Source organism: Sarcophilus harrisii, chromosome 2 (assembly GCF_902635505.1).
Source record: "Sarcophilus harrisii chromosome 2, mSarHar1.11, whole genome shotgun sequence".
Lineage (NCBI taxonomy): Eukaryota > Metazoa > Chordata > Mammalia > Dasyuromorphia > Dasyuridae > Sarcophilus > Sarcophilus harrisii.
In genome coordinates, this window is record NC_045427.1 from 514,630,640 (window position 1) to 514,656,555 (window position 25,916).

The 25,916-nt window shown below is 40.1% G+C and overlaps 1 protein-coding gene across 7 annotated transcripts in view; it reads left to right on the top strand.

Moving 5' to 3' along the window:
- Positions 1 to 25,916, top strand: part of TLE3 (TLE family member 3, transcriptional corepressor) — a 59,620-nt gene that overhangs the window by 16,120 nt on the left and 17,584 nt on the right. For 2 of the 7 annotated variants that reach the window (XM_023498377.2, XM_023498384.2), the window contains exons 5-8: positions 8,094 to 8,156; positions 10,258 to 10,362; positions 19,772 to 19,976; positions 23,217 to 23,233. In XM_023498377.2, coding sequence (XP_023354145.1) covers positions 8,094 to 8,156; positions 10,258 to 10,362; positions 19,772 to 19,976; positions 23,217 to 23,233 — 390 coding nt within the window. The remainder of the gene's footprint in view (positions 1 to 8,093; positions 8,157 to 10,257; positions 10,363 to 19,771; positions 19,977 to 23,216; positions 23,234 to 25,916) is intronic. The other 5 variants (XM_003755691.4, XM_012543681.3, XM_012543675.3 and 2 more) reach the window with 3 other exon arrangements.

Sequence of the window (25,916 nt, forward strand, 5' to 3'; positions counted from 1 at the left end):
CTTAATACTGGTGTAACTTTAAGAAAGTCATTTTATTTTAGGAGCATAGATGAAGCATTTATTAAGTGCTTGCTATGTGCCAGGCATTGTGATCAACACTGGGAATACAAATAAAAAGCATAAAGGAAAATAGTCCCTATCCTCAAGGATTCTATTCTTTGGGAAGAAGTTATTTCATTTTCAGATTTACGTTCTCTCTCTCTCACCCCTACACCTAATCTGAGAAAGAAAGGAAAACAAAACCCATTGCAAAGATGCATGGCCAAAGTCAGTTCTTCCATTGTTCTTGATCCTCCCATGTTTCTCTGAAGTCATCATTTCTTACAGCACAATGATGTTCTATCACACACATATACAATGTGTGTGTGTGTGTGTGTATATATATGTGTATACACATGCCATGTACATGTTTAGTCATTCTCTAATTGATGAGCATTCCCTCAGTTTCTAATTCAATACCACCACAAAAAGCTGTTGTAAATAATCTTACACTTGTGGGCCCTTTTCTTTTTGATCTTTTTGAATTATAGTCCTAATAGTGTTATCACTGGGTTAAAGCGTATGCATACATTTTAACAACTTGGGGGCTAATAAAGAGTTTATGAATTCTAATGGAGAAGACTGAACCAGTTTTCCTCATCTGTAAAATGGAACCAAAACTATTTGTATTACCTTTTCCTGCTGCTGTGAGAAAGGTGCTTTGTAATTGTTGAAACAATATAAATGATGGTTGCCATTATCATTAAATGGCTGACATTCCTATATAACAGATATATTTGATGACAAATTAATCAGTTTTTTCAAAAAGGAAGTCTTTTAAAAATCTTTGCAAAGTGCAAATAAAATAACAAACTTGACTTTCTTTTTTTTGGGGGGGGGGCAGGGGAGGAATGGGAGTGGAAGGGTTTCCAAAAAGAATCAACTTTTGGTTATTCATGCTAGCATAAATCACCTATGGTATAGATAGATGATCCCAAGAAGTCTAAATCCAAATACATAACTGCGATTTGACAAAATAGGGGACAAATTGTTTTCTTCCTAATTTGTTTCCTTTAAGATTCTTTTAAAAATATTTGTTTACAAAACATGAGATTCCTGTGCATTTATTACATACAGAGATTTGTGGGAACAAGGAGCAGTAATGTAGTATCAAGAAACTAATTGAGCAAAGAGGGGACAAGATTTTTAAAGAGTCCTTTGGAATCATTTTATTCTCAGGCAATCTAAACTTGCCCCCTATTTTTTTTGTTTGTTTGTTTCTGTGTGTGTGTTTGTTTTTTGCTGAGGCTATTGGAATTAAGTGACTTGCCTAAGGTCACATAGCCAGAAAGTGTTGTGTCTGAACCCACATTTGAACTCAAGTCCTCCTGACTTCAGAGCTGGTGCTCTATCCATTGTTCCACCTAGCTGCCCCACTTGCCCCCTATCTTGTTTGTGTCCTTCATTTGCTAGGCAAAGTGTATATCTCTATGAAAAGTAGAGGGGTCCTTTCCTAGATTCCCTATCTATAAGACAAACTGTTAGTGTGAAATGGGAATTGCTTTGGTCAAGAGATTCGCAGTGATGTTCAGGGCTTGCTATTTGTTAGCTATTCTATTTTAGGCAAATATCTTCCTTTCTGGGTGGGTCTTGGTTATTTCCTTTGTAAAGTGAAGGAGTTGATCTATATGACCTCCAAAAGTCTGTTTCCTCAGTCTAGTAAGGGATGCAGATTAAGGTTTACTTTCTCTGATAGTTTCTAAAGAAGGCACTGTGGTTTGTCCACCAAGAAAGCTGGGTCTTGAAGCTATACATGAAAAAAAATCTTATGGGGATTAGGAAAGGTGGTGGCGAAGTCAGGTAGGAGAATCCCAAAATGTTCTCTTTTAAAAGTGTTTTCCCAAAAAAGTGATCTTCAGATACTTTAACTCTCATCTCTCGGATGAGGTTTTCATTGGTTTTGCTGCAAGTCCAAAACTTTTAAGGCAAAGATGATGGAGAGAATATAGACTGACCTAATGAAGCCTCTGCACTCTATTGATAACAGATTGCTCTGAATTATCAAAAGGAATTTTTAAACTGTTTGATCTCCTTCCAATTTGTTCTTTTGCCCATGTCTCATTGTCAAAGTAGCAATTCTTAATTTTTTCCTCAAGCTGATGTTCAGAGTTTGTTGGAGTTGGATCAAGAGCTATTTTAACAGCTGTTTTAATCTGAGAGGCCACAGTTATTAACCCTCGTGGTAAATTTTCTTTCAAAAGCCACTCTTCCAAGGGATTTTAAGTTATTAAATGTTCCATTACAAATTGAGCCATAGTATCATAGAGATTGGACAGCCAGGTGGCACAGTGATAGAGTGTTGGGCCTGGAGTCAGAAAGGCTCATCTTCATGAATTCAGATCTGACCTCAGATTTAGTAGTTGTGTGATCCTGGACAAATCACTTCATCCTGTTTGCCTCAATTTCCTCATTTGTCAAATAAATTGGAGAAGGAAATGGCACATCACTCTTAATACCTTTGACAAGAAACCCAACAAAAGGGGTCACAGGACCAAGATGCACCTGAACAACAACAACAACAACAACAACAACATCATGGAAGTTGTGAGATTCTTTTTTTTTTTTTAAATTTAAACTTTTTACTTTTTTAAACACATGCATGGACAATTCTTTAACATTAGCCCTTGAAAAACCTTGTGTTCTAATTTCCCCCTCATTCCCTGTGCCCTCTCCTAGATAGCAAGTAGTCCAATGCATGTTAAACATAGTAAAAATATATGTTAAATCCAATATATGCATACATAATTATACAATTATTGTGTCACCCAAGAAAAATCAAATCAAACCAGTTTAAAAAAAGAGAGAGAGAAGCAAAATAAAATGCAAGCAAGCAACAGCAAAAAGAGTGAAAATTCTGTGTTGTGAACCACACTCAGTTCCCACAGTTCTTTCTCTGGGTGTAGATGGCTCTCTTCATGACTAAACAATTGGAACTGGTTTGATTCATTTCATTGTTGATGAGAGCCATCAGAATTGATCATTGCATAATCTTGTTATTGCCATGTATGATGATCTGTTTCTGCTCATTTCACTTAGCATCAGTTCATGTAAAGGAGATTCTTTAAAAATAATAAAGGACTGCTTTCTAACTCCAGGGAACATTCTTTTCCCCCAACTCCTCAATTCCTCTCACTCCTCTTCCTACTCCCCCCCCCCCCCCCCCCCCCCCCCCCCCCCCCCCCCCCCCCCCCCCCCCCCCGAAAAAAGCCACAAACTACCCCAACCCCAACAACAAAGAAACAAAAATCCCTTAGAGATAAAACATGATACTGTGGGAAAACCCATTGGCTATGGAGTCTTAAATGCTGAGGCCAAATTCAGGTTCTGGTCCCTGGACATCTGTTTTGGGGACAGTCATTTCAACTCTCCAGACTTTTGTGCAGTTGTAAAACAGCTTAGAATAGTTGCACCACTAACTCAATACCAAGATAATTATAAGTCTCCTGAAGTGAACACCAAGTATAACTTTAGTGACCCATTCTGGCAGCAGAGAAGAGAAAACTTTTTGTTCCTTCCCCTGAAGATTTGGGAAACTACTGATAGGGGAACTGTTGTTACTTTTTGATTGGGTATATTAGGAAATTAATTTTTTTTAATTACTCAAAATCTTTTTTTAAAAGAGAATTTGCCTCAAAAAGCCAGGATTGTAACTCTAGAGCTACAAGGAACTTTAAGTAGCATCCGGTTCTATCCTTTCATTTTATAAAGGATAAAATTAAGGTTCCTCAAGTAGCATTATTCAGTGAGTAAATAGCATAACCTGGGCCCCCACCTAGACTTCCTGTTTAAAGTTACCTGTTAGAGAGGTTGAGAAGAGAAGACTATATAGCTAACCAGGAAAATTGGGAATTGTTTTACATTTGGCATTGGAATGTAGTTACACACTTTTACTTTGTTACACATTGGAGAGGAAACTATAGGAGAAAGTTAACTATTCTTTCAGAAATAATTCCATTGGGTAGTTTTTTGCAGGGGAGTTTTAATCTAAATCCTTTCTTGATGTCAGGAAAAGGTTTGTTTCTTATGGTGATCTTCCTATTAAATGTGGGTCTTCTTTTTGAACATTATGAACCTCAAGCCTTGAAGAGATGTCGTGATATTTAGGACACAAAGTATACAAGTATACTTTGTATACTAAGTATACAAATTATAATAAATTATGCAGTCTTTCTTTTCCTGGAAAAAGTTGTTTTGGGATGATTGGGACATAGGGAAGATTATAAAAGAAAGGAAGGAAAGAGGGTCAGGAGCTGTTTTCTTTATGGATGGGAAGCAGGAAACTCAATTGGTTTTGCGTAGAAAGGTTTCCCAAACCCCAACTCATTTCTCAGCCAGAGTAAGTAGAATTTAGCTGGGTGATAGATCATAAAATCTTGCTGAAGTCACTTTTACCCTTTGGATAATCAAATGATATTGGGCAGCGTACCAGGCCCTGCAGGAATTGAGACACAGAATTATATAGACAAGATTGGATTCCTGCTTTCAGGGAGTCTACAACCTTAATCCTGTGGTCTTCCTTTGTTCTTTTCTCTGAAGAATGTGGGGAAGGGGAACACTTTTCATTTTTTTATTAAACCATTAAGCCCCTGACACTGACCAGTTGTGTTCAGTCTACTTTGGCTTGCCAAAGGAAGTTGGCAATGGGGAAGGACCTTTCATCCACAAGTGAGTGCTTTAATTGCAGGCTAGGTCATGGCCAGCTGGAAAACTTTGAAGTGCTCTTTCTGTCTTCCCAAAGAGAAGGTGGTGTAGGCAGCAGCAGCTGCTGCCAGAGGCTCCATTGAGGTTGGTCAGGTATGGCTGGGCCATGTCTCTGTTTAATGAAGAGCTTACTTAGTCTTATGTCAGTATGTCAACACTTAGTACCTCCTATTTCTACTATCACCTCTTCTCACCCTGAGTTTGCCCACAAATAGACATTTCTCAAACCACGGGCCACTGGCATGTGTTATTGGCAGGAACTCTAGAGTTTGGATAACAGCACCTGCAGTCCTCTGTATCTTTTTCTCTCCACCTACCAAAGGATGAAGACCTAAATTAAGAATAAAACAGTTGGAATCATTGCTAAGAAGTGTTCTAGTCTGAACAGGGATATTGGTACGGTCAAATCTTAAGTAAGAGAAAACTATATTTTCCTTCCTTTCTTCCTCTCTCCCTCCCTTTTTTTTTCTTTCTTTCCTTCCTCCTTCCAAGATCTTTTTCATGTGGAGATTGGCTTGTATAAGGAAAGAGATGTGTCCGATTTGAATAAGGTCCCAGGAATGTTGTATTTCTTTGTTTTCCCCTGGTGGAGAATTAAGTGAGAATGTGGGGAAAATGATTCTCCTACCCTAATCCTATGAAGTCAGAAAGGGTTCCTAGTTAACTGAGGATGAACCAAAGATTGTAGAATGGGCCAATGAGTTTGATCCTGTGTGTCTTTGTGGACAAATTTAAATCCATTTTTGGGACTATTCCCATGTAGAAGATGTCAGCCTGTGTTATTTCTAAGGTATTAATTACCAAGGAAAATGGATTTCACAGATTTGGAAATAATAGCCAGCTTAAAATGATAAAAGGTGATAAAAGGGCAGCTAGGTGGTACAGTAGATAGAGTGCCAGGTCTGGAGTCATAAAGACCTGAATTAAATTCCAGTCTGGACACTTATTAGGTATGTGATCCTCTGCAAGTCCCTTCATCCTGTTTGCCTCAGTTTCCTCATCTGTAAAATAAACTGGAGAAGAAAATGAAAAACCACTCTATCATTTTTACCAAGAAAACCCCAATTGGGATTACAAATAGTTGGACATTACTGAAATGACTAAAACAATAACAAAATGATAAAAAGTTTATTTAAAAGAAAACCTTGAAGATTAGGCTGTACTAAGTACCTAAAGTGGATCTCCTCAGTAACTAAAATCTCTTTAGATCTAATTACCCATCATTCTTCCTAGAACTAGAGGGTCTGTTTATGGTTCAAAGACATGAACTAACATGTAAGAGAAGAGAAAGACCAGAAGCAACATCTGGTTAGAGCAGGAAGGGCAGTAATAGGGAATAGGTCATCTCAAAGGCAAGTGCCTTTATAGGACTTGAAAACTTTAACGTAAATGCATTTAATTTTATCCTGTAGATTTATCTTGACACTCTGATCAGCAGAGATGGTCAGACCTAAGGGAAGGGGAGGGAAATGAGGAGAAAGCTTAATATATACTTGTTGAATTGAATCTATATTGTTGAATTACCTCTGATAAGTACTTTTAAAGTTAATTCTTGGTCCAGTTCCCTGAAGTAGGCACCAAATTAAAAGTAAAGTCAGAAAGGCTTACGAGTTGTCCATCAATAGAAGCAAAAACTTTCCCACTAGTTTGATTAAATAAGTACAGTTGGCTGGCCCAGTGGAGATAGTGTGAAAGAACAGAATCAGTATACTGGTCAGAGTTCAAATCTGGTTTTGGGTGCTTACTAGCAAATTATTTAATCTCTGCCTCACTTTCCTATTATTCCAGAGTTACTTAGATGGTTTTAAAAATTTAAACTTTTTAATCTAAAGGGGAAAAAAAAAATCTCTCAGTAGAATTTAAGGTTGGGCTTTTTGAGAAGGGGGGTGGGAAAAGAGGAGGAAAGGGAAGGTGTAAGGGTGTGTTGGAGAGCTGTTCTTGCTTTCATGCCATATTGATGATCATGTGTTTTGCCTATGTGGAAAGGTCACCCTTGGCAATCGTCATGATTGCCAGGCTCCTTGGCAACAGTACCAAGAAATATTTCTGTATTATCTTCTAGTTTGAGACCTTGAGTAGATCTACTTAAGTACAACCCCTGCATGTTCTTGTAAAACAATAGCATGTCTTTCATTGATGCATTGTTGGTGGAGTTGTGAACGGGTCCAACCATTTTGGAGAGTAGTTTGGAACTATGCTCAAAAAGTTATCCAACTGTGCATACCCTTTGATCCAGCAGTGTTACTACTGGGATTATATCCCAAAGAGATTATAAAGAAGGGAAAGGGACCTGTATGTGCACGAATGTTTGCGGCAGCCCTTTTTGTAGTGGCTAGAAACTGGAAACTGAATGGATGTCCATCAGTTGGAGAATGGCTGAATAAATTGTGGTATATGAAAATTATGGAATATTACTGTTCTGTAAGAAATGACCAACAGGATGATTTCAGAAAGGCCTGGAGAGACTTACACGAACTGATGCTGAGTGAAATGAGCAGGACCAGGAGATCATTATATACTTCAACAACAATACTAGATGATGACCAGTTCTGATGGATCAGGCCATCCTCAGCAACGAGATCAACCAAATCATTTCTAATGGAGCAGTAATGAACTGAACTAGCTATGCCCAGAAAAATAACTCTGGGAGATGACTAAAAACCATTACATTAAATTCCCAATCCCTATATTTATGCACACATGCATTTTTGATTTCCTTCACAAGCTAATTGTACAATAATTCAGAGTCTGATTCTTTTTGTACAGCAAAATAATGTTTTGGTCATGTATACTTATTGTGTATCTAAGTTATATTTTAATATATTTAACATCTACTGGTCATCCTGCCATCTAGGGGAGGGGGTGGGGGGGGTTAAGAGGTGAAAAATTGGAACAAGAGGTTTGGCAATTGTTAATGCTGTAAAGTTACCCATGTATAAATCCTGTAAATAAAAGGCTATTTAAAAAAAAAAAAAAAAAAAAAAGATTCTATCCCCAAAAAAAAACAACAATAGCATGTCTTTGATAAGAAATCAGAACCTAAAAAAATGTAGGAATGTAGATTGGGAAATCCTAGGGATTGGACCTAGTCTATTGACTTCCTTGGTTTTCTGAATATACACATCTCAATAAATCATCTCTCAAATTCCTTCCAGACTGAACCCCTATTTCTGATACCCTCCCTCTAACTAATCTTGGGTGAGCTCACAAGGAGAAAAGGGTTGCAATTGCTTGTCAGAAGAGAAAGCAGTTTTACATTGTGGTTGGGAACCTGGAATTAGTCCTGACTGTAACACTGATTTATGCTCCCAAGTTGATGTGTGAAACTTAATGTGATCTCCTTTTGTTTTCAGACAGAGATTGCTAAGAGACTGAACACAATTTTAGCTCAGATCATGCCTTTTCTGTCGCAAGAGGTAAGATACGTGCCCTTCCCTTTTCTCTCCTGTTTTTAAAAACGTCTAATGAATTTCCAAGTCACTGTTCTTGACTGGCTGCAGAAGCCATTCCCTTGAGTTTGATAATGTTAATCTGAATAGTCCCCAGCAGTTTCAAGGGACAGGCAAATCCAAAAGTGCCTATTTTTTATATCACTGGGTTAAATGGGCCCCTTCCTGCCATTGAATAGAGATAGTTCTACTATCTATGCTCTCCCTAGTTAATTGACTAAACTTAGTATATAGCAAACTGGGGCATTTGGCTGCCTTGCTTTACATCCTGCCAGTTCAGGCAGCCCTGCCCACTGTTAAGATGAGAGAGAGAGAGAGAGTGAGTGTGAGTGAATGTCTGTGTCTCTGTCTGTGTCTGTCTCAGTTTTCTTATCTCTAAAAATGAGGGAGTTCCATTACATGGTTTTTAGAGTCTCTCCCAATTGAATTGTAAATTCCTGTCATCTCTGTGAGAAACAAATTAATTGAACAAGAGCCCTGAACAAAGACCTTCCACTTGGATAGGACCACAAGATCCTGGGTTTTTGGTAGGAAGGAATCTTAGAGGTCATTTTATCCAACCCAATCCTTTTACACATAAGGAAACCAAGGCATAGAGGTCAAGTAACTTACTAAAGATCACATAAACTGTAAGTGGAAGAGCAGGACTTGAACTCGGGTGTTCTTGACTTCAAACTATCAAACTACCTCCCATTTGAAGTTACTGATTAGTTTGGTGGGGAGAGCAGTTAATCCTCATGTTCTGTTTTCACTATCCTGCTTGTTTTGGGGAGGGCTTATATATACTTTATTATCAATTATTAGGAATATTTCCACGTGGTTGGTGTTTGAAACTTTGACTAGTTGGAAGTTCAGCCCCAACCTTTGCTGGATTGCTGAGCTTTGGAGAACACCCTTCCTTAGATATGTCGTACTACATAGGACTGGGGCTTAAAAGCAAGTACCCTTCCTCCTTCTTCCAACTCTCATTTACCCTCTGGCCTCAAAAGTTAGCACACCTGAAAGGATAGTTGGGAACATTCCTTTTTAAGGCTCAGCCAAGCACTTCCCAAGTCCCCCAGGCAACTAATGACTGCCTGTTGAGGCCGAGTATCCCAACCCCCTCCTGACACAGTAGATACAGCACCAGAGTCAGAATGATATGAATTTAAGTCTTATTTCAGATCACCCTGGCAGTTCTTTTTACTTTTTCATCTATAAAATTATTCCTATAATGATAGCCACTATCTTACAGGGCTGTTGTGAACAGTGGTATCAGACTCAAATAGAAACAGATCCTGTGGTCCACATACTGGCTTAAAAATCACAAATTAATATATCTATGTTGTATTGATTTTCATTTATGCTATTAAACATTTCCCAATTCTGGGCCTGGCTAGGAGTCTGATATCCCTTATCCTGAGGATCAAATGAGATAACATTCTCAAAATACTTAAAAGTACTGCTTGTTGTGGTGGTTGTCTTATCTGTAAAGTGAAGAAATTGAACAATGTATCCAGTCCCCTTCTAGTTTTCAGTCCTATTGGACTGCTTCACGACATGGTTGTCATTGTATGATATACTGCCTTATATGGTGAAGTGCTTTTCATTTTCATACATATGAGTGGTAGATAGAGAAGAAGAGTATTTTGGGTGAGTGTTTGGGAGATGAGTGTTGTTTTATCTCAGATTCTCTGACCTTAATTTTTTTTTTTGTTGAGAATTTCAATATTATTGGATTTTTTTTGGTAATCTTGCATTTTTAATTTGTGCATTTAAAAATGTTTTTATGAAAAGTATCAACTTCACTAGACTGACAAAGGAGTCCATGACACATATAAGAAAAGTTAGAAAACCTTACTCTGTAAGTTTGAAAAAAAGAGATAAATATGTGAGCAGAATGAGCATTTTAAATAATTATGTTTTTAAGCTTTTTTTTTTTAAGTAAGGCATTATTGGGGGAACAATGGTGGTCTTTGAAACTTTGGTGTTCAAATCATGATTTAGAATTCTTCCTGTCATTTGTGGGGAGCATCTAATATTCTAAGGCTTGTTTAACTGAATGTGTGCACACTTTTGTTTCCTTTAGCATCAACAGCAAGTTGCCCAGGCTGTGGAACGAGCCAAGCAGGTGACCATGACGGAGTTGAATGCCATCATCGGGGTACGTGGACTCCCCAATCTGCCTCTCACCGTGTGTATATCCCTTTTATTCCTCTCATTTACCATAATCAGAGATGAACCCTGAACTCAGTTGGTCTCAAAGAATGGTGGCTTTATTTGATCCTCCTTCTGGACATCACTGGAGATTTCCTAATAGGTTTTCCAAATTATTCCTGGGAGGTAGTTGAAATCCACTCTTGCCTCTAAATTTTTCATTTGGTGTTACTGTCAGCCTGCAAAGGAACAAAATTGGTTCTTCAGGTCTCTCCTTCCTCTGCCTCAAGGTTCCATGACTTAGAATAGAAGGAGAAGGAGCCTGTTGTCATTTTTTTGACCAACCAACACACATATATGTCAAAAACTGTTGTATAGTGGGGCTTAAAGGAGTAGTTCTCAAACTTACATCGTGCCTATAAGATGGCCCATCCTCCTGTCTTTGGGAGTCAGGGAGCATATAATGCCATTTCTCTACATAAAGTTCACCCTTCTTTTAGCCACCTGGGATCAGAACTATCTCTGTTGTACTGTTAATGTGAACTGTGCTGTGAAACATTGGTTTTTGCTTTGATATCCCATGCATTGAGTGGCCTCTGTCAATGTTGGTTATATTGTGGCCATGAGCTGACTCATCTGGCACAGAAGATCCTTTGAGTCTTAAAATTGAAACCCAGTTTATACATGTATACCTTTCTGTGCTACATGAGCTGCTCAGTGTAGGGGGTAGGGTGAATTATTAATCTTCACCTATTGGATTAATTGGATTTCTGTATCATCTTTTCTGCTTTCTATCTAACTACAAAGGTTATTTAGACTGCTCACTCCAAAAAAACAAAAACAAAAACATTTCCCTCTTTTTTCCCCCCTGAGGCAGTTGGGCTTAAGTGACTTGCCCAGGATCACACAGCTAGGAAATGTTAAGTATCTGATATCAGATTTGAACTCAGGTCTGCTTGACTTCAGGGCTGGTGCTCTATCCACTAGCTGCCCCAATTTCCCCTCTTTTCTGCAGTTTATAAGGGTAGAGAATGGATCTGTTTTGGTATAAGGAACTTCTGGATAAAGGAGCTTCTTCTACCAAGAACTTGGCACCTTCTCTCCAAATTAGAGTGCCTTGCCTAGAGCACCATGAAATTAAGTGATTTGCCCAAAGTCTCAGCGTTGGGATATTTTAGTGGTGGGATTTGACCTGGTTTTAAGGCTGGGTTTCTACCAATTTACGTATTGATTTATATTCAGTCTTTATTTCAAGGAGAAAAAGGGACTAACTGTAGAAAGCATTGGACCTGATGTAGTACACTTGAGCGTTCGTTCTGCCTCTGCCACTAAATTAATATGTGACCCTTTTTATGTTGAGCAAGTCACCGGACTGACTTTTCTAGGCATCATTGTCCTGATCTATAAAATGAGAACTTTGGCACCAGTGACCTCCTAAGACCTTTTCTGGTTCTCAGAGGCTACATTTCAATTTATAACGTACTGTAATAATGAACACAATACTTTGGAGATTTGCAAAATGCTTTAAAACCATCTCATGACAGAGGCCCAGTGTAGGTATTATTATTCCCATCTGATGGATGAGAAAACAGATGTTCTAAGTGGTTAAGTATCTTGTCCATGATCATAGAAATAGCAAATATCTGAGGTGGGATTCAAACCGAGGTCTCCAAGTAATATTCTTTCTATTCCATATTCTCTCTTCCTAGCTTTTAAATCTTAACTGGCTGAATATCTGCTTAGGATAGGAAAATTGAGCCATCACTCATACTGGGAGTGGTTGTCTGAAAGACCAACCCAGCAAGCTTGTACTTCTAGGGTCCATTCACCAAAAGGAAGTTTCTAAATGCTATCAATGAGTGGTGGTTAGCCTAGTCTGGAGTCTCCTAATACTGTGGCTAGGGTAAATATTCACCCTTTTAATTATCATGTAGGAGGATGGAAAGATACTTGAGTCAACAGAGTGAAGGCCTAAGAACTCAGGAAACTCAAGAATGTGAGAAAATACTTAAGATTTACTAGACTTTAGACTTAACAGGCATAAAGGAGGACATCAAAGGGAAGAAACATAAATTGTTAAACATAGAAGGGACCTAGGAAATCGCCTGACCCTCCCACCCTTATTTACAGATGACAAAGCTGGGCCCAGAGAAGGGAAATGGTTTGCCTGGTTCCACCCAATGTGTTAATGGCAGGGTTAGGATTAGAACACTAAGTCTTGGGACATCCAGCTGACCCCAGAATGATGTGTTTGTATAATGCGCTCTCTCTCTATTTAGCATCAAGCACTGAAAAGTCAGGGGAGAAGGATGTTTTGGGAACTGATTGGACAGGGGTTCTGGGGTGGTGTGTTTCTACTATTAGAGCTCCTAAACACTCACTCTGTTTCTATAATAGCAGACCTGCTCCTTGTTTCTGCCCTCTTTCAGTGTAGCCACACCTTCTCACGGGGTCTCTCTCCGTTCATCCCTTCCTTCCCAAAACTGCCTTAACTTTTGACCCTTCTTTCCTCCCTTATTTCATCTTTGGAATAAGGACAGCCTGATAAATATTACTTATTTTTTAAAAAAAGAGCAGAGTAAAATTGAAGGAATACTGTATGCTTTGATTAGCTGAGCTTCCTTTAAGTAGTATTTAGGAAGCTACAAGTTAGGTCAAGGCAGCTAGAGGCAGATATTGGAATTCAATTAAGCCAACGAGTGGGGCCTGTGACCCCCATTTTCAAGGTAATTGCTTCTCCGGCTCTGTCTGAATGCAGCCATAGTCCTGTCATTAAGCAGGCAGCCATTTAATCGCTCCTTCTGACAGAGTCTCACAAGGCAGGAATTACGGGCAGAGGAAGCCTGCCTGAGCTGAGGAGGCTGTGCTTGACTGCACTCCAGCAAAGGAGAGCTAATCCAGTCAAGCCGTTCTTTATCTCTTCTAGAAGAAGCCCTAGACCCAGCAGCTACTACACTGAAGATATTTGAAGCTCATCGGCTATGGGGGGAGCGAGATAGAGAGCAAGGAGTGGGGAAGGTAGATAGGAAAAGTATTGGCTTAATAGTGCGAGGGCAGATGGTTCCAGGAGGCAAAAACCCTCCCTAAGCAGAGCAGTGAGAAACCCACGGGGGCTGGCCAGTCTAGAGGGTGAGTTCCTTTTATTGCTGCTCTGGCTTTCGAGGGAGGAGCCTCTATTGGGAAGCAGGAGTGGGAGGAAGGGCAAAGGGCTCTCAGCCCTACCCACTTTGCCCAGTTCACATGTGACTAGTGTTCTAAGAACAAATCTGGGGCCAGGAGATTGCATCTGTTCTAGTTAACTGGGGGTGGTGGGGCAGGCTCGGCTGGTGGCAGCGAGCAGTAGCTCCACCTTTCTTGAGCCCTAGCTCCCCACCCTTTTCTAGGGAGGTCAGAGTCTGGGGGTGGGGGGAGTTTGAGGAGACAATCCATCCTTGGTTAGTGACTTAAAGGCCATGCTTGTATTTCCAGAAGTGGGTTAGAGACCCTGCCAATTTATTTGTAATCCAGTCTCTGAGTTTACTTTTAACTTTCTGGTCACAATTCCTGAGATACTCACAAATGAAACTTCTTTTCCTTCCATCCTGATTCCTAGTCTCAGAGATACTCTGCTTTTTTAATACATCTCCTGGATGATGACTCTGTAGTACCACTTACTATAGATTTAAGAATTCTTAACTTGGGTTCTATGAATTCTTTTTCAAATATTTTGATAACTGCTTCAATATAACTGGTTTCCTTTGTTATCTTGCATTTTATTTTATATATTTAAATTGTTATTCTGAGAAGGGGTCCATAAGCCTCACTAGACTTTGTGATAGGGGTCACCTATGTAAAATAGGTTAAGAATTCCCACTGTAGAATATCAGTTTTTAAAGGAGAAGAGACCGACTCCTAATTCAGCTTATTGATGGTCCTCTGTGTCTAGGGGCTGGATGATACAGATCATTATTAAAGATTGCAGTGAGGTGGATTAAATTTTATTTATTTTTTTAAAAGCACAAATAAACAAGTTGGAAGTGAGAGTTGTTTGTTCAAAAAAAATGTTGGATAGGAAAGAAAGGCCCCTGTCACCCAGACTGGGAGTCAGTAATCTTTCTTCTTTTCCTTTGAGGTCAAGAACTGTTAATTTTATGCATCTAGGACATTGTCTTTGGCTCTCCTGTGAAATGGAGCCCTTGATTTGGTCAGAGCTCTGGAAATGATTAGACTACTTTACTAAATTTAACCCAAGTGGTGAACTTAAAGTGGTGAAGCATTAAATCTGTTAACAAAGGCATGAAGCATGATGTACATAATCCCATTAAACACTCTACATGCAAGATCTTCCCGCCAGAACTTTCTTGTCAATTGCAGTGTCTTCTTCTCTTGAACCCTATTTCTTTGGCTTCTTCACAGAAGATCGAGGAGGGAAAATGTGTCTGCTTTGTGAGGATAGTGCTTCCTGGGATCTCTTTTGTTTGGAGTGAAACAGGGAATCTGACAGCAGTGCCTGATCTCTAACCCACATTTCCTCCCATTTGGGGCCAAAATGCCTGGATGGTTTCCATTTTCTTTTGCAGTATCTTTATTGTCTTGTAGGAAAATCCTGGTGTTCTGAGGATTAGGGGGAACTGGATCCTAGAAGCTGCAAAATGGCTAAGGACAGAGTCTTTTGCAATTATTGAAGTGATTTATTCTAGTGTGCTGCAAAAGCTTCCCAGCTCTTGAAAACATGACCATGTCATGCTCCTTACTTAACCAGCTCTGCAGCATGATGTTCTGATGTGTCTAACAAGTCAGGGACATCTTTCAGACCTGAGTTTGTGAGAGACATGGCTTCACTTGCAAGGAAGAGGCCCTGATGAAGATGGACATTGACTATCTTGGAAGCAAATTTCTTTACAGCCCTTACTATGTGGCAAGTAAGCTGATTCAGCCTATCATTTGCCTACCTCCTAGTCTAGAGCTTTTGGAGGCTGTCGGGGGACCAATAATGGAAGGTTACATTCTCAAAGAAGGCAAGTTCTTGGGAGAGGTCCCAGCCAAGAGAGAACTTTGATCCAGTTTCTTACCCGTTAAGTGCTACCAACTCATTGTTTAAGGGAAAGGAGGGGCCTTACAAAATCAAAGGAGCACCTGGGTGGTTCGAAGGATAAAGTATGAAGAGTCGGGTCCTAAGTGGACTTAATAAAAAGATCTGAAATCAAAGAGTTAACAACAGTGCCTTTCCATCCTCTGAAAGACAAGGCAGAATTGACTCTCCCACCAGACATCTGCCCAACTCCTACCTTTTATGTGGTCCTGCTTCAATGAGAAGTTCTCAGTTTTTGAATTTTTGTATGTATTGACTGAATTCTTTGCTTGATCCTACCATCTTTTAGTCATATTTAAATTCTGTGTAGACAAATTCTGACTCAGTTGTCTGGATACAATAACTTCTAAGTCTCTTTTAGTGGTAAATCTTATCTGCCTTTCATGGGTCTCTGCTATATGTGGGCAATTGAAACAATCCACTTTGTGTCTGCTACCTTTAATTACGCTGGGCCTCCTTAGACATATGAAGACAATATGGATATTAAATATTTGGTAATGTGAAGGGGTCACGTATTCTTTGTTTCTGAAATGTGCTGGTCTTAAAAAAAACTTTCTTCTCCCAAAACAGCTCTTCCCCTCTTTCCCCTCCAAAAAATATGCTTATGTTTATGATCTTCCCTGACTGGAGAATCATAGCTGTAATTAGAAGTGGAGAAAGTTTCCTGCACATTCAAGAACTACAGTATTCATTATAGTCATTCCTTAGATGGGCTGCTAATTCCATTTTATGTGTCAGAATGGTCTAGGATTCAAATCCGCAGTTCTATCTTTCTATGATAGGAAGAGAGAGAGTGAATGGTCAGGGGTACAAGGGAAAGATGGAAAGATGAAGGTGCAATTCAGCAAAGCATCTGGTTCCCATTACACAAGCTGAATTCCTGATTTGAAGCATGGCATGTTTGTGTGTGGCTTTGGGGGAAGGGGGAGAGGTGAAAGGGTTACCAGAGTGCTTTAGTATGGGGAAGATCACATAGTTTGGCACAACTGTCCCGTTTTTGTTGTTATTATTGTTTGTAATGGAGCCACACTTTCAACCAACTTAGACTAAGCGATGGAAATATCGGTCTTAAGCCTCTAATGCTTTCTCTAAATTGAAACCAGGCCAGAAAAGGAAAAAAAAAAGAAAAGATGGCTACTGATCTTTTACCTTCTGCCCTTCTTGAATAAATGAAGTTTGATCATCTTTCTAAAGGCAGAAAAATGTAGGGGAAAAGTTTATTAAGTTCAAAGTTGAAAGCAAAAGGTTTATATCCTGCTTCTAATACTTAATGGTTATAGGATATAATCATAGACAAATAATTTAACTTTGGGTCTCAGTTTCATCATTTCTCAAGTGAGGAAAATAACTTGTAAGATTTACTTTCTTAGATTGTTGTGAAAACTAAATATGAGGGGCTATAAAATATATCAGTAAATTCAAAAGCATTTCTTGGAAAGCAGTTATTATTGTGTTGGATTAAGGAAAGAATTATGTAGATCTAAAATGGCATCATTCTATTCTACCCTCATCTGCATTAAAAATGTCCCACGTGAAAAATGAATTGAAAAGTCAAAGTCCCATCCCTTTTGGGGAGTATATGGACTTAATGCAGCTTCTTTCTTCGACAGACTGAAGGAAAAGAGGTGAGCCTAACACCTGTGACAAAATTGAAATAATTCTGGTATTAAATCTAAACCAATAAAAACAAAAACATTGTAATTATAATAAATAAAGAAGAAAGTTCTTGTGCTAGCATGGCTGAAGTTGCATTTAAACAGTAGCTATGAATCAAGGGTGTCCCTTAAGTGTTTTCTAATTAGTTGAGGAAAGCTTCCTGGAAGAGGTGGGCTTACATACTAATGATCTCAGATTGCAGAGTTTTTTACCTCTTCATTTTATTTCATCAGAATATCTGTGAAATCTGCACGTGATTTCTGCACTGAAATCATCTAGGAAAGCTTAGATGTCAATAGAATTTACTCATAACAACCTTACAGTGTAGTTATCATCACCCCCATTTTAATAGATGAAGAGATGGAGGTTCAAAATCATAGGCTTATAGTCAAGTGGCCAAACTGAGGTTTGTACAAAGATTTTCCCACTCTCAAATCTGGTGCTATTCTTTTTTATCTTAATGATGGTAGCAGCCCTACCATCTTATGCTCTATGCTCTTCCTCCCTCATTCCAGGTGTCAATTCAGCATGATTTGTGAAAGTCTTTCCCATTAGCAGCTTGTGCAAGTTACTTGTAATCAGGGATTGCTTCATTCATTGTATTTGTAATCTGCAACACTTAGCACAGTATTCTGGCCCCATGTTATGCAATTGGTAAAGATTTAATTGATTAAATAATAATTAATGTCCTGAGTTCAAATGTGGCCTCAGACCCTGACTAGCTGTGTGATCCTTGCCAAGTCACTTAATCCTTTCTGCTTCTGTTTCTCATCTGTAAAATGAGCTGGAAAAGGAAATGAAAAATCACTCTAGGATATCTGTCAAAAAACAAAAATAAAAACAAATAGGGTCACAAAGAACACAACTTGAAATGACTCAACAACAACAACAAAAAGATACGGAAATGTTTGGGAACATGTGGCATGTAGATATGTCCAACTACTCGTTTTTTAAGGGCCTACTTTGATTAAAATCTTACAGTTCAGTGCTGGGGACAGATAAAAACCAGAAGCCATGGTCTTCAAGGGAGTTTGCATTGTAAGGGGAGGGCAGAACATGTTAAAAAAGAGATTGTTTTCAGGTCTGGAAATACCAAGAAAGGCTTTTGATAGGAAGGAGTACCTGAGCTATGCTGGGAACTAAATATTCTAAAAGGTGGAGGAGAAGGGGAATCAATTGAGATGGAGGCAGGTTTTATGGCATGAAGTTAGGAGTCAGAATGGAGAGTTCAGGAAATAGCTAATTGACTAGGTTGGGCAGAATGTAGAATGTATGAAGGGGACTAATAAGAAATAAATCTGGAAAGACAGGTTGGAATCAACTTGAAGAGGGCATTAATTAAATCCCAAATTGAGGTGTTTATAATTTTGGTGGTAGTTTATAATTCTGGGGAGCCACTGAAGATTTTTGAATAGGAAAAAAAATGACACGTTCAGATCTGTGCCTAAGGAAGTTAACACAGAAAGCTTGAGGCTTATGATAAGTTGGAATTGGAGCTGCAAGTTGGAGAACTCATTGGGGAAAAAATAAAATCTCCCATTCTTGATCCTAGAAATCACTGTTGTCAGATACCGGAACCACTGGAGTCTTAAACCATCATCTCTTAGGTGTGCTATGGACATTTTTTATTGAGTTGGGGGAAGAGGGTAGTATATCAGTGGCCCATCAGGATACCATCTCACAGTTAAAAATCCCAGCCGGACAAGGATTCAATGCATGAACATTGTTCTCTTCATCCTCTCTCACTCCTTTCTTTCCCTCCAACATTAAAAATCTCTTGAAAGAGAAGAGTTCTGGGCAGATTATCATTAATACTACCTCTTCCCCAGGCCCAGGCTGATTTTTTCTGGTCTTTATTCAAAAAGAAGTGCTGTGTTACCTGGTCCACAAGTCTGATGAACTGTGGTGTGGTCTTGATGAATAGCAAAGTATGCTGTGATGGTGACTGTCCAAGGGATTTAGTCACCCTGGGCATGGGGTCAAGGGATGCATTTCCAATGAATGTCTTTACCAGAAAGTTTTATTTTTTGTTTTTTTGGAGGAGAGCTGGGAGGCAGGAGAGGTTAACTAGCTAGAATGTAGCCCAGAGTGGGGTAGATTAAAATACTTCCTTCAGGCTATTAGGTAGTCATTGTGAATGTAGGCATAGGACAACTACCTTAGTCTCCTAATAACTGTAAGTTCTCACTATGGCCTTTTAGACATCACTCTTTCCAGGCCACAAAAACTCCAGGGTCACAGGGACTTTCCTAAGAATGTTTCGATAAGAATTGAACGACCAGCATCATTTTTAAGGCCTAAAAACTAGCAACTGGGATACATTAAAGAGTTAAAATTGAATTCCCTTGAAGTAAGAGGGAGTCCTTGATGAACTAGGTTGTTCTTTTAAAAAGCATGCATTATTTATTGCTGTCTTGGAAACAGGCATTGAAAATACTGTCCTGAATCTATGTGGTGGAGTGTTTATAGAAATCTCTTATCTAAATTGAAGTCCATTAATTCAAGCTGTTCTTTAGAGAGAAGAATTTGTTGTCTCAGCCTTGGTCAAAGGTTTTGGGTTGTTCTACCCTAACACCCTTGCTCCCACCCCCCCATTATGAATGCATGAAACGGGATTTGCCCCTTCTCCACTCACTTGTATTATCATGTTGCCATTCTGATATCTTCCTGTTGCATTACTTTCTCATCAGTTTACTTAACCAAGCTGGCTTTATTACAGCAGCAGCAGCTCCAGGCCCAGCACCTCTCCCACGCCACTCATGGCCCCCCTGTCCAGTTGCCGCCTCACCCTTCAGGCCTGCAGCCACCAGGCATCCCTCCAGTCACAGGAAGCAGCTCAGGGCTGCTAGCACTTGGTGCCCTTGGCAGTCAGGCTCACTTGACTGTGAAAGATGAGAAAAACCATCATGATCTGGATCATAGAGGTAAGTCCTTGGATGGGAAGGGGAGAGAAAGAGGAGAAAGGAAAGTATCATTATGAGCTAAGTCCTGTTGCGGGGCTGGAGAGAGCCCCAGGAGCCCAAATTTGGATTATTTAGTTGTTAAGAACTGTCTGTCACACACATACATCCCCCCCCCCTCCTTTTTTTTTTTTTTAAACTGGCAGGACAGTAAAGTAATTAAAATCATGTGTGAGCTTGACTTTTCTAATTCCAAAAAAACATACCTTCTTTTCTTCTGTGCTCAGAAGCAGCTCCTCAGCATACAAGGAACACTCTTTGTTCGTTTGCACATACCTTGACGTTCTCTTGTGGAATTATATCCTCCCTCTTACCTTTGCCCATATAAAACTCATTCATCCATCCATCAAGTTCCGGTGAATGAAGCTTAAGATAAGGACACTGGAGTTGGGGGGCCAGGAAGACGAGTTCAAATTCTGATTCAGACATTTACTTACTAGACAAGTTCTTCACCTTACAATACTTCAATTTGCTTATTTGTAAAATGAGGGGGTTGAATTTAGCCTTCTAATTTATGATTCTGTAAAACCATCCTTTGGGAACTTCCCCACCACATTAGCAGCCCTTAAAATCTTTGTTTATTTCTGAACCATGACTCTGCTTAGTCATAGAATATAATATAGCTGCAAAATCCAACCCTTCATCACAACTTAATACAATTAAATTTGTATTCATTACTCTGTAACATCTTTGTCTTGTCTCCCCAAATACATAATCATTTCTTCAAAGGACAAGGACTTCCTATTATTTTCAAATTCTTCAAAGAATCCTGCATAATGCTGGGTATGCAGAATAGGTGCTCAATAAAGCCTTGAATGGACAAATGATTGATTAATTAACTTTAAAATGGGGAGAGTAGGGTAGATCCAAGATGGAATAAGAGAGGGGGCATTGTTCTTTCCGGAGAGTGGTTCTATTAAGTTTTCTCTTTGGAGATGTATTTGATTCTTAGGTCTGTCCATAGCTACCCAGCATCCCTATTTGTTTCTTCCAGTTATTCCTGTAACCACATCCTCTCTTTTCTTCCTCTGTGCCTTTCACCCCAAAGATGCACACACCCACCCCTTCAGCTTGCACAGAACTATTCCTCTTTCCATTCTGGCTAAGACCCAGCAAGAAATTTGGAGGCATGATTAATAGAGCCTTTTTTTTTTCTTTCCCCTTTTTCCCTCCTGGGTTTTGGAATCATGTGGATTAAAGGGTTAGCAATGGAATCACAGGGTTTCACAAATACCTTTGTGTAGTGGAGACCAAGCCCTTGGTTTCTCAGTGAACCAGAGAGGCTCACAGAGTTCAATTAGGTGCTGGTCTCCCTCCCCTTCAGGTAGATCAAGGAGGGAGAGATTCTTGTTTTAAGTCCCTTTCTTTGCATACATCCCCAATCCTAGAACAGCTAATTCTCTAACAGTGACTGGGACTTGGTTCCTATTCCTTCTTCCCCTCAGAGTCCAGTGGTCTCTACTTTAGCAACCCCATTGGCAAGAGCCAATTGAAGCAATTGACTTCAGAAAGGTTAATTTTTTAAACAGAGAAACCTAATAGTGAAGCTATCATTGTGTTATTCTCAAAGGACATAGTGAACTAGTACCTGCTATCCTATTAAAACCAGCTCTTCTTTTGCCCTCACCCTTTCTCAGGGGGCTCAGAATTGGAATAATCTCAACACAGTTAAGCGTCCTGGTTGCCATGGGGTTCATAGTCTTAGGAATGGCCCTGAACTATTCTTTTGCTTTTTATTTTATTTAAATAACATTTTGAGGAGCACTTCTATCTCCTATTCCCCATCTCAGTGACAATGACCCTTGGTTCCTGGTTTGTTCTGAATATACTTGGTGTACTAGGTAAAACATCACCTGCTCTGCCTTCTCTTCCTCTCTTTAAGAAATTGGTCATTTATATATGGATTTACTCATTAGAATCATTTGTCCTTCAAGGCCCAGATCAAATGTCATCTCCTCTGAAGCTTTTCTCCATTCTAATGGAGATTTGATCTTTCTAACCTCTGAACCCCTATGGTATTTTATTTGCATACTCCCACCCTTGAAGTTATCATATCTCCTTGTATCATTGTTTGTATATGTGTTTTCTGTACTTACTAGTCAATTACAAATTTCTCCAGGGTAAGAGGGACTACATTTAAATTTATCTTTGTATTTCTCATGGTTTCTTCCGAGGGTTTCACGTTGTAGATGTTCAATATATATTTGAGTCAATGCACGATGCTGCTACCCTTGACAACAGACATCCATATTTACCTTGTTGAGTGGATAACTTGTGTACTCTTTAGAAATGAGCTTGCACATAGCACTACCTTTCTTGAGCCAGGAAATGTCTGAACCCTACCCCAGTAAACCTGCTCCCCCCCAACCTCAAAGAACATTTCTTTGAAAAGGCTGTGGATTCCTGTTCTATATTATCTGGGGACTATGATGAAGGGAATGCAAATTCTGCCCCAGAATTTGCTTTGAAAATGGCAATCTTTGTTTCAGCCCTCATTTTAACCCTTTGGCTACTGGCTCAGTCCAAAGACTGAAATAGCAGGAGGACTACAGCTCTGGCTATAGGTTTTCCTACTTTTTGGTGCTTTGCCCAGCTCTTTGGGAGCTATTTAGCTCCCAGGCTTTTCCCTGACCATGTGGGAAGCATGTGAAAAAACCTGTTCCATCCCTGCACCCCCTTCTGTCTGCTTACAGTTCTTTTGTTAGCCTGTTACTGTTACAGGTAGGCGTCTTCAGTAACTTGGTCTCAGGTCAGAGAATCTGGCCCTTTAGAGCTGGAAGGGACCCCGAGATGCCATTGAGTACAACCTCCACCTGATTTTGTAAATGGAGAAAATAAGACTAAGGGAGTCAAACAAGGTCCCCAGGCTTAAAACTTGATTCTTAAAAGTATAAAACAATTGTTCTGTGCTCTGTCTCTTCTTGGTGTGTCTGAGAGTCAGTTGGTCTGGGTTAGTACAAGCACTTGAGCCCAGAAAGATTAATTTTTAAACAGACAATCAGAAAGGCCATTACTATGTCAACCCCCAAGGAACTCAGTGAACTGGGACTGCCACCTATTAATAAGGAGACAAAACAGAACAGAGTAAAAGGCCAATGCACATTATGTTGGGCTCAGTCTAAACTTGTTTTCTTTTCTCCCCCATCCCTTCCTTTTATCTTGGATGCACATCCCTGCCTCTGCTTTGGGCTTCGTTTGGGAAAGAGAGAGAATCCAGTGCGGTGAGTGACCTGCCTTCCAGGGTTTGGTTGGGGATGGGCTGGGGGTGGGTGGGGGGTATCCTTGCTGTTTACGTGCTCTGAAAGCTTCAAAGGCCATCTTCTGGATTCTCATCCTATTGTTTCTCGAAGGGAGAAAGCAGCCTATGATTGTCAAGAAAGGGTACATTCCTCAACCCCTCTCCTATTCTGCCTCAGTTTGGTGGAAGGGAACCTTAGCAAACCCTCATTGTCTTTCCAGGATGCCTTTTAGTGGGTGCCAGCCCTACTAGCTCAAAGATTCCTTTTAAATCTTTTTGATTACACTGAGACCCTGAGATTCCATTTCAAGTGAATAAGCCTCCAGAGTGAGTGCACTACAGTCTGTGGATAAGGAAAAAAAATCCTCCAGTGATTAGCAAAGCTATTTAATTTCTGATCACTGTTCTTTTATCTTGGGCCATCTAATCTGTTGGGATGGCTTTGGTTATTACTTTGTGTTAAGTAGGACTTGGAAGGTCAAGCAGTTAACTAACCATCTAAATAGCATTGGTTGCTGGCAATCGTTTCCTCCGGGAGATTCCCCACCAGCCCCATCCTTTACAAAAACAAAAAAAGAACCCTTCATCTCTTGTTTTAGCCATTCTGTGTTCATGTCGGTTCATTTGGTTGTACTTTTTTGAAAATTCATTTTAGCAGCCTGGTTAGAGAACAATGTTTGGATTTATCAGCCTTCTCTAAACCCTTCTTCTCCCTCCTTACGTCCTCCCCCCATTTCACTCCCCTAAGGAGGAAGCAATGTGGTACACTGGAAAAATCACTGGGAACAGGTAGGTGGCCCAGGAGTCAGGAGAATCTTAAGTTCAAAATGTGGTCTCAGACACGTGATATTTAGTATCTGTGTGACTCTGGGCAAGTCGCTAACAATCAGGGAATCAGTTTCCTGTCTTGGTCACTATTTTATATAACACTGATGGGAGTAATTTTATCTCTCTAGATCTCCAATTCTTTCATCTATAAAAGAGGGAGGCAATAATGCATGACTGACCACTGCCTCCAAAGACAGTGAAGAGCATAGAATCATAGATTGAGCCCCTGGAGGGACCCGAGAAGCCATCTAGTCCATACTGAGGGCGAGAGGAGTGAGCTGCTCTGGGCAGTCCCAGAGGCAGAGCTGGGTTTGGAGCTCAGGCTCATGCACACCAGGTCCACCGTCCCTTGAGTTGTACCAGTGTTTCCTCTTACATGAAATGTATATGTCAGTGCTATTTAAGTACTAACTGTTAGGAAATCCAACTTCATGGCTTTCTTCTAAGCTGCCCTCCCCTCCCCTCCTCCTTTCTCCTTTTTTATTAATATTGCTGTTATCATTTTTATTTTACTTATTTAGTTTTGCTTTGGGCCTTGTGCTCAGTTAAGATGAAAGCTTTCTGTTAAAAAGAAAATTCTTGCCTCACTGAAAACCTTCCCTTTGCATGGAGCTCCTGTCATCCATGCAGTCCAGACACTCAGAGCAGAGAGGCCACAAACGAGCCTTTGGAGGCTCAGATGAAGATGAATCAAAATGCCATCTGAACTGGGGGAGGAGCAGGGGAAAGAGGGAAGAGCATGGGTTGGTGTGTGCTGGGGTGGGGTCGGGGAGGGCATTAATCTGTCCCTTGGCAGTCGGATCATCGAGAAAGGCGAGTCCTCCAGGGAAGAGGCAAAAAGGGAATAGAAATATTTCAGAGGAGGGGGGAGGTGGTGGTGGTAGTGAAAGAGTGTGTGGAGGGGCTGGCCCCTGGAAGTTTTCCCGATGGGGGTTAATATGGAGTATAATTGCAGATAGATTCATTCATATTTCCTTGCCTAGCCTAAGCAATAAAAAATACTTAGTTTTTTGGCCGCCTGCCGACAAAAGGCGGACTGGATCGATGCCTCTAAATGCCTGACATGACTCTCTGGTAGTTGCAAGGTTTTTCAGCCTGACTGCATGAGAAGAAAGGACTCCGTGTTATCCAAAGCTACTTATTGGGTACTGAGGAGAAACATGAGCTGCTTTGGTTCTCCTTTTCTTCCCCATCTGAAAAGGGAAGCAGAAGAGCTTAAAAACATTTCTACTTAGCATGGGGTGGCAGCCACTGTTCGAAGAGCTGAAATGATGGTAATTTCTGCCGGCGCTTGTAGGAACTAATTGAATTGCATCTGTGTTAGAGCATTGCCCGTTTGCGCTGCTGTAGTTAAGGTTGAGTTGCACTTTCCATTATAACCTCCACTCTCTCTGTTCAAGGCTTTATAACTCTGCCATTTTAATTTGCTCCAGGCAGAAACTTGGCAAGGACGGGTTTTGCACAGAAATGGGCTTAGGAAATGAATTCATTGTGCTGCTGCTCTTCTTACCACAGCATTGTTTGTGCTGTCCCAACACACACACACACACACACACACACACACACACACACAGCCTCCCTCCTTTTCTCACTGTCCTCTCTTTCTATATATATGAGCCAGGGTACGGAACTTTAGCAGGAAGACTTAATTAAGTCTTGCCTTTGACCGTGGATAAAGTCCCTTATTTTCTCAGTATCCCCACACAACTCTCAAAATTACAATTTACAGACAAGTTGCTGTTCTACATCTATTCAGGGAGTTTTCCCCAAACCAACCAAAACACAGGTCTGGGACACTGCCCCAAAATTTTAGAGTGAATGGGAATCCCCTCCAAGTG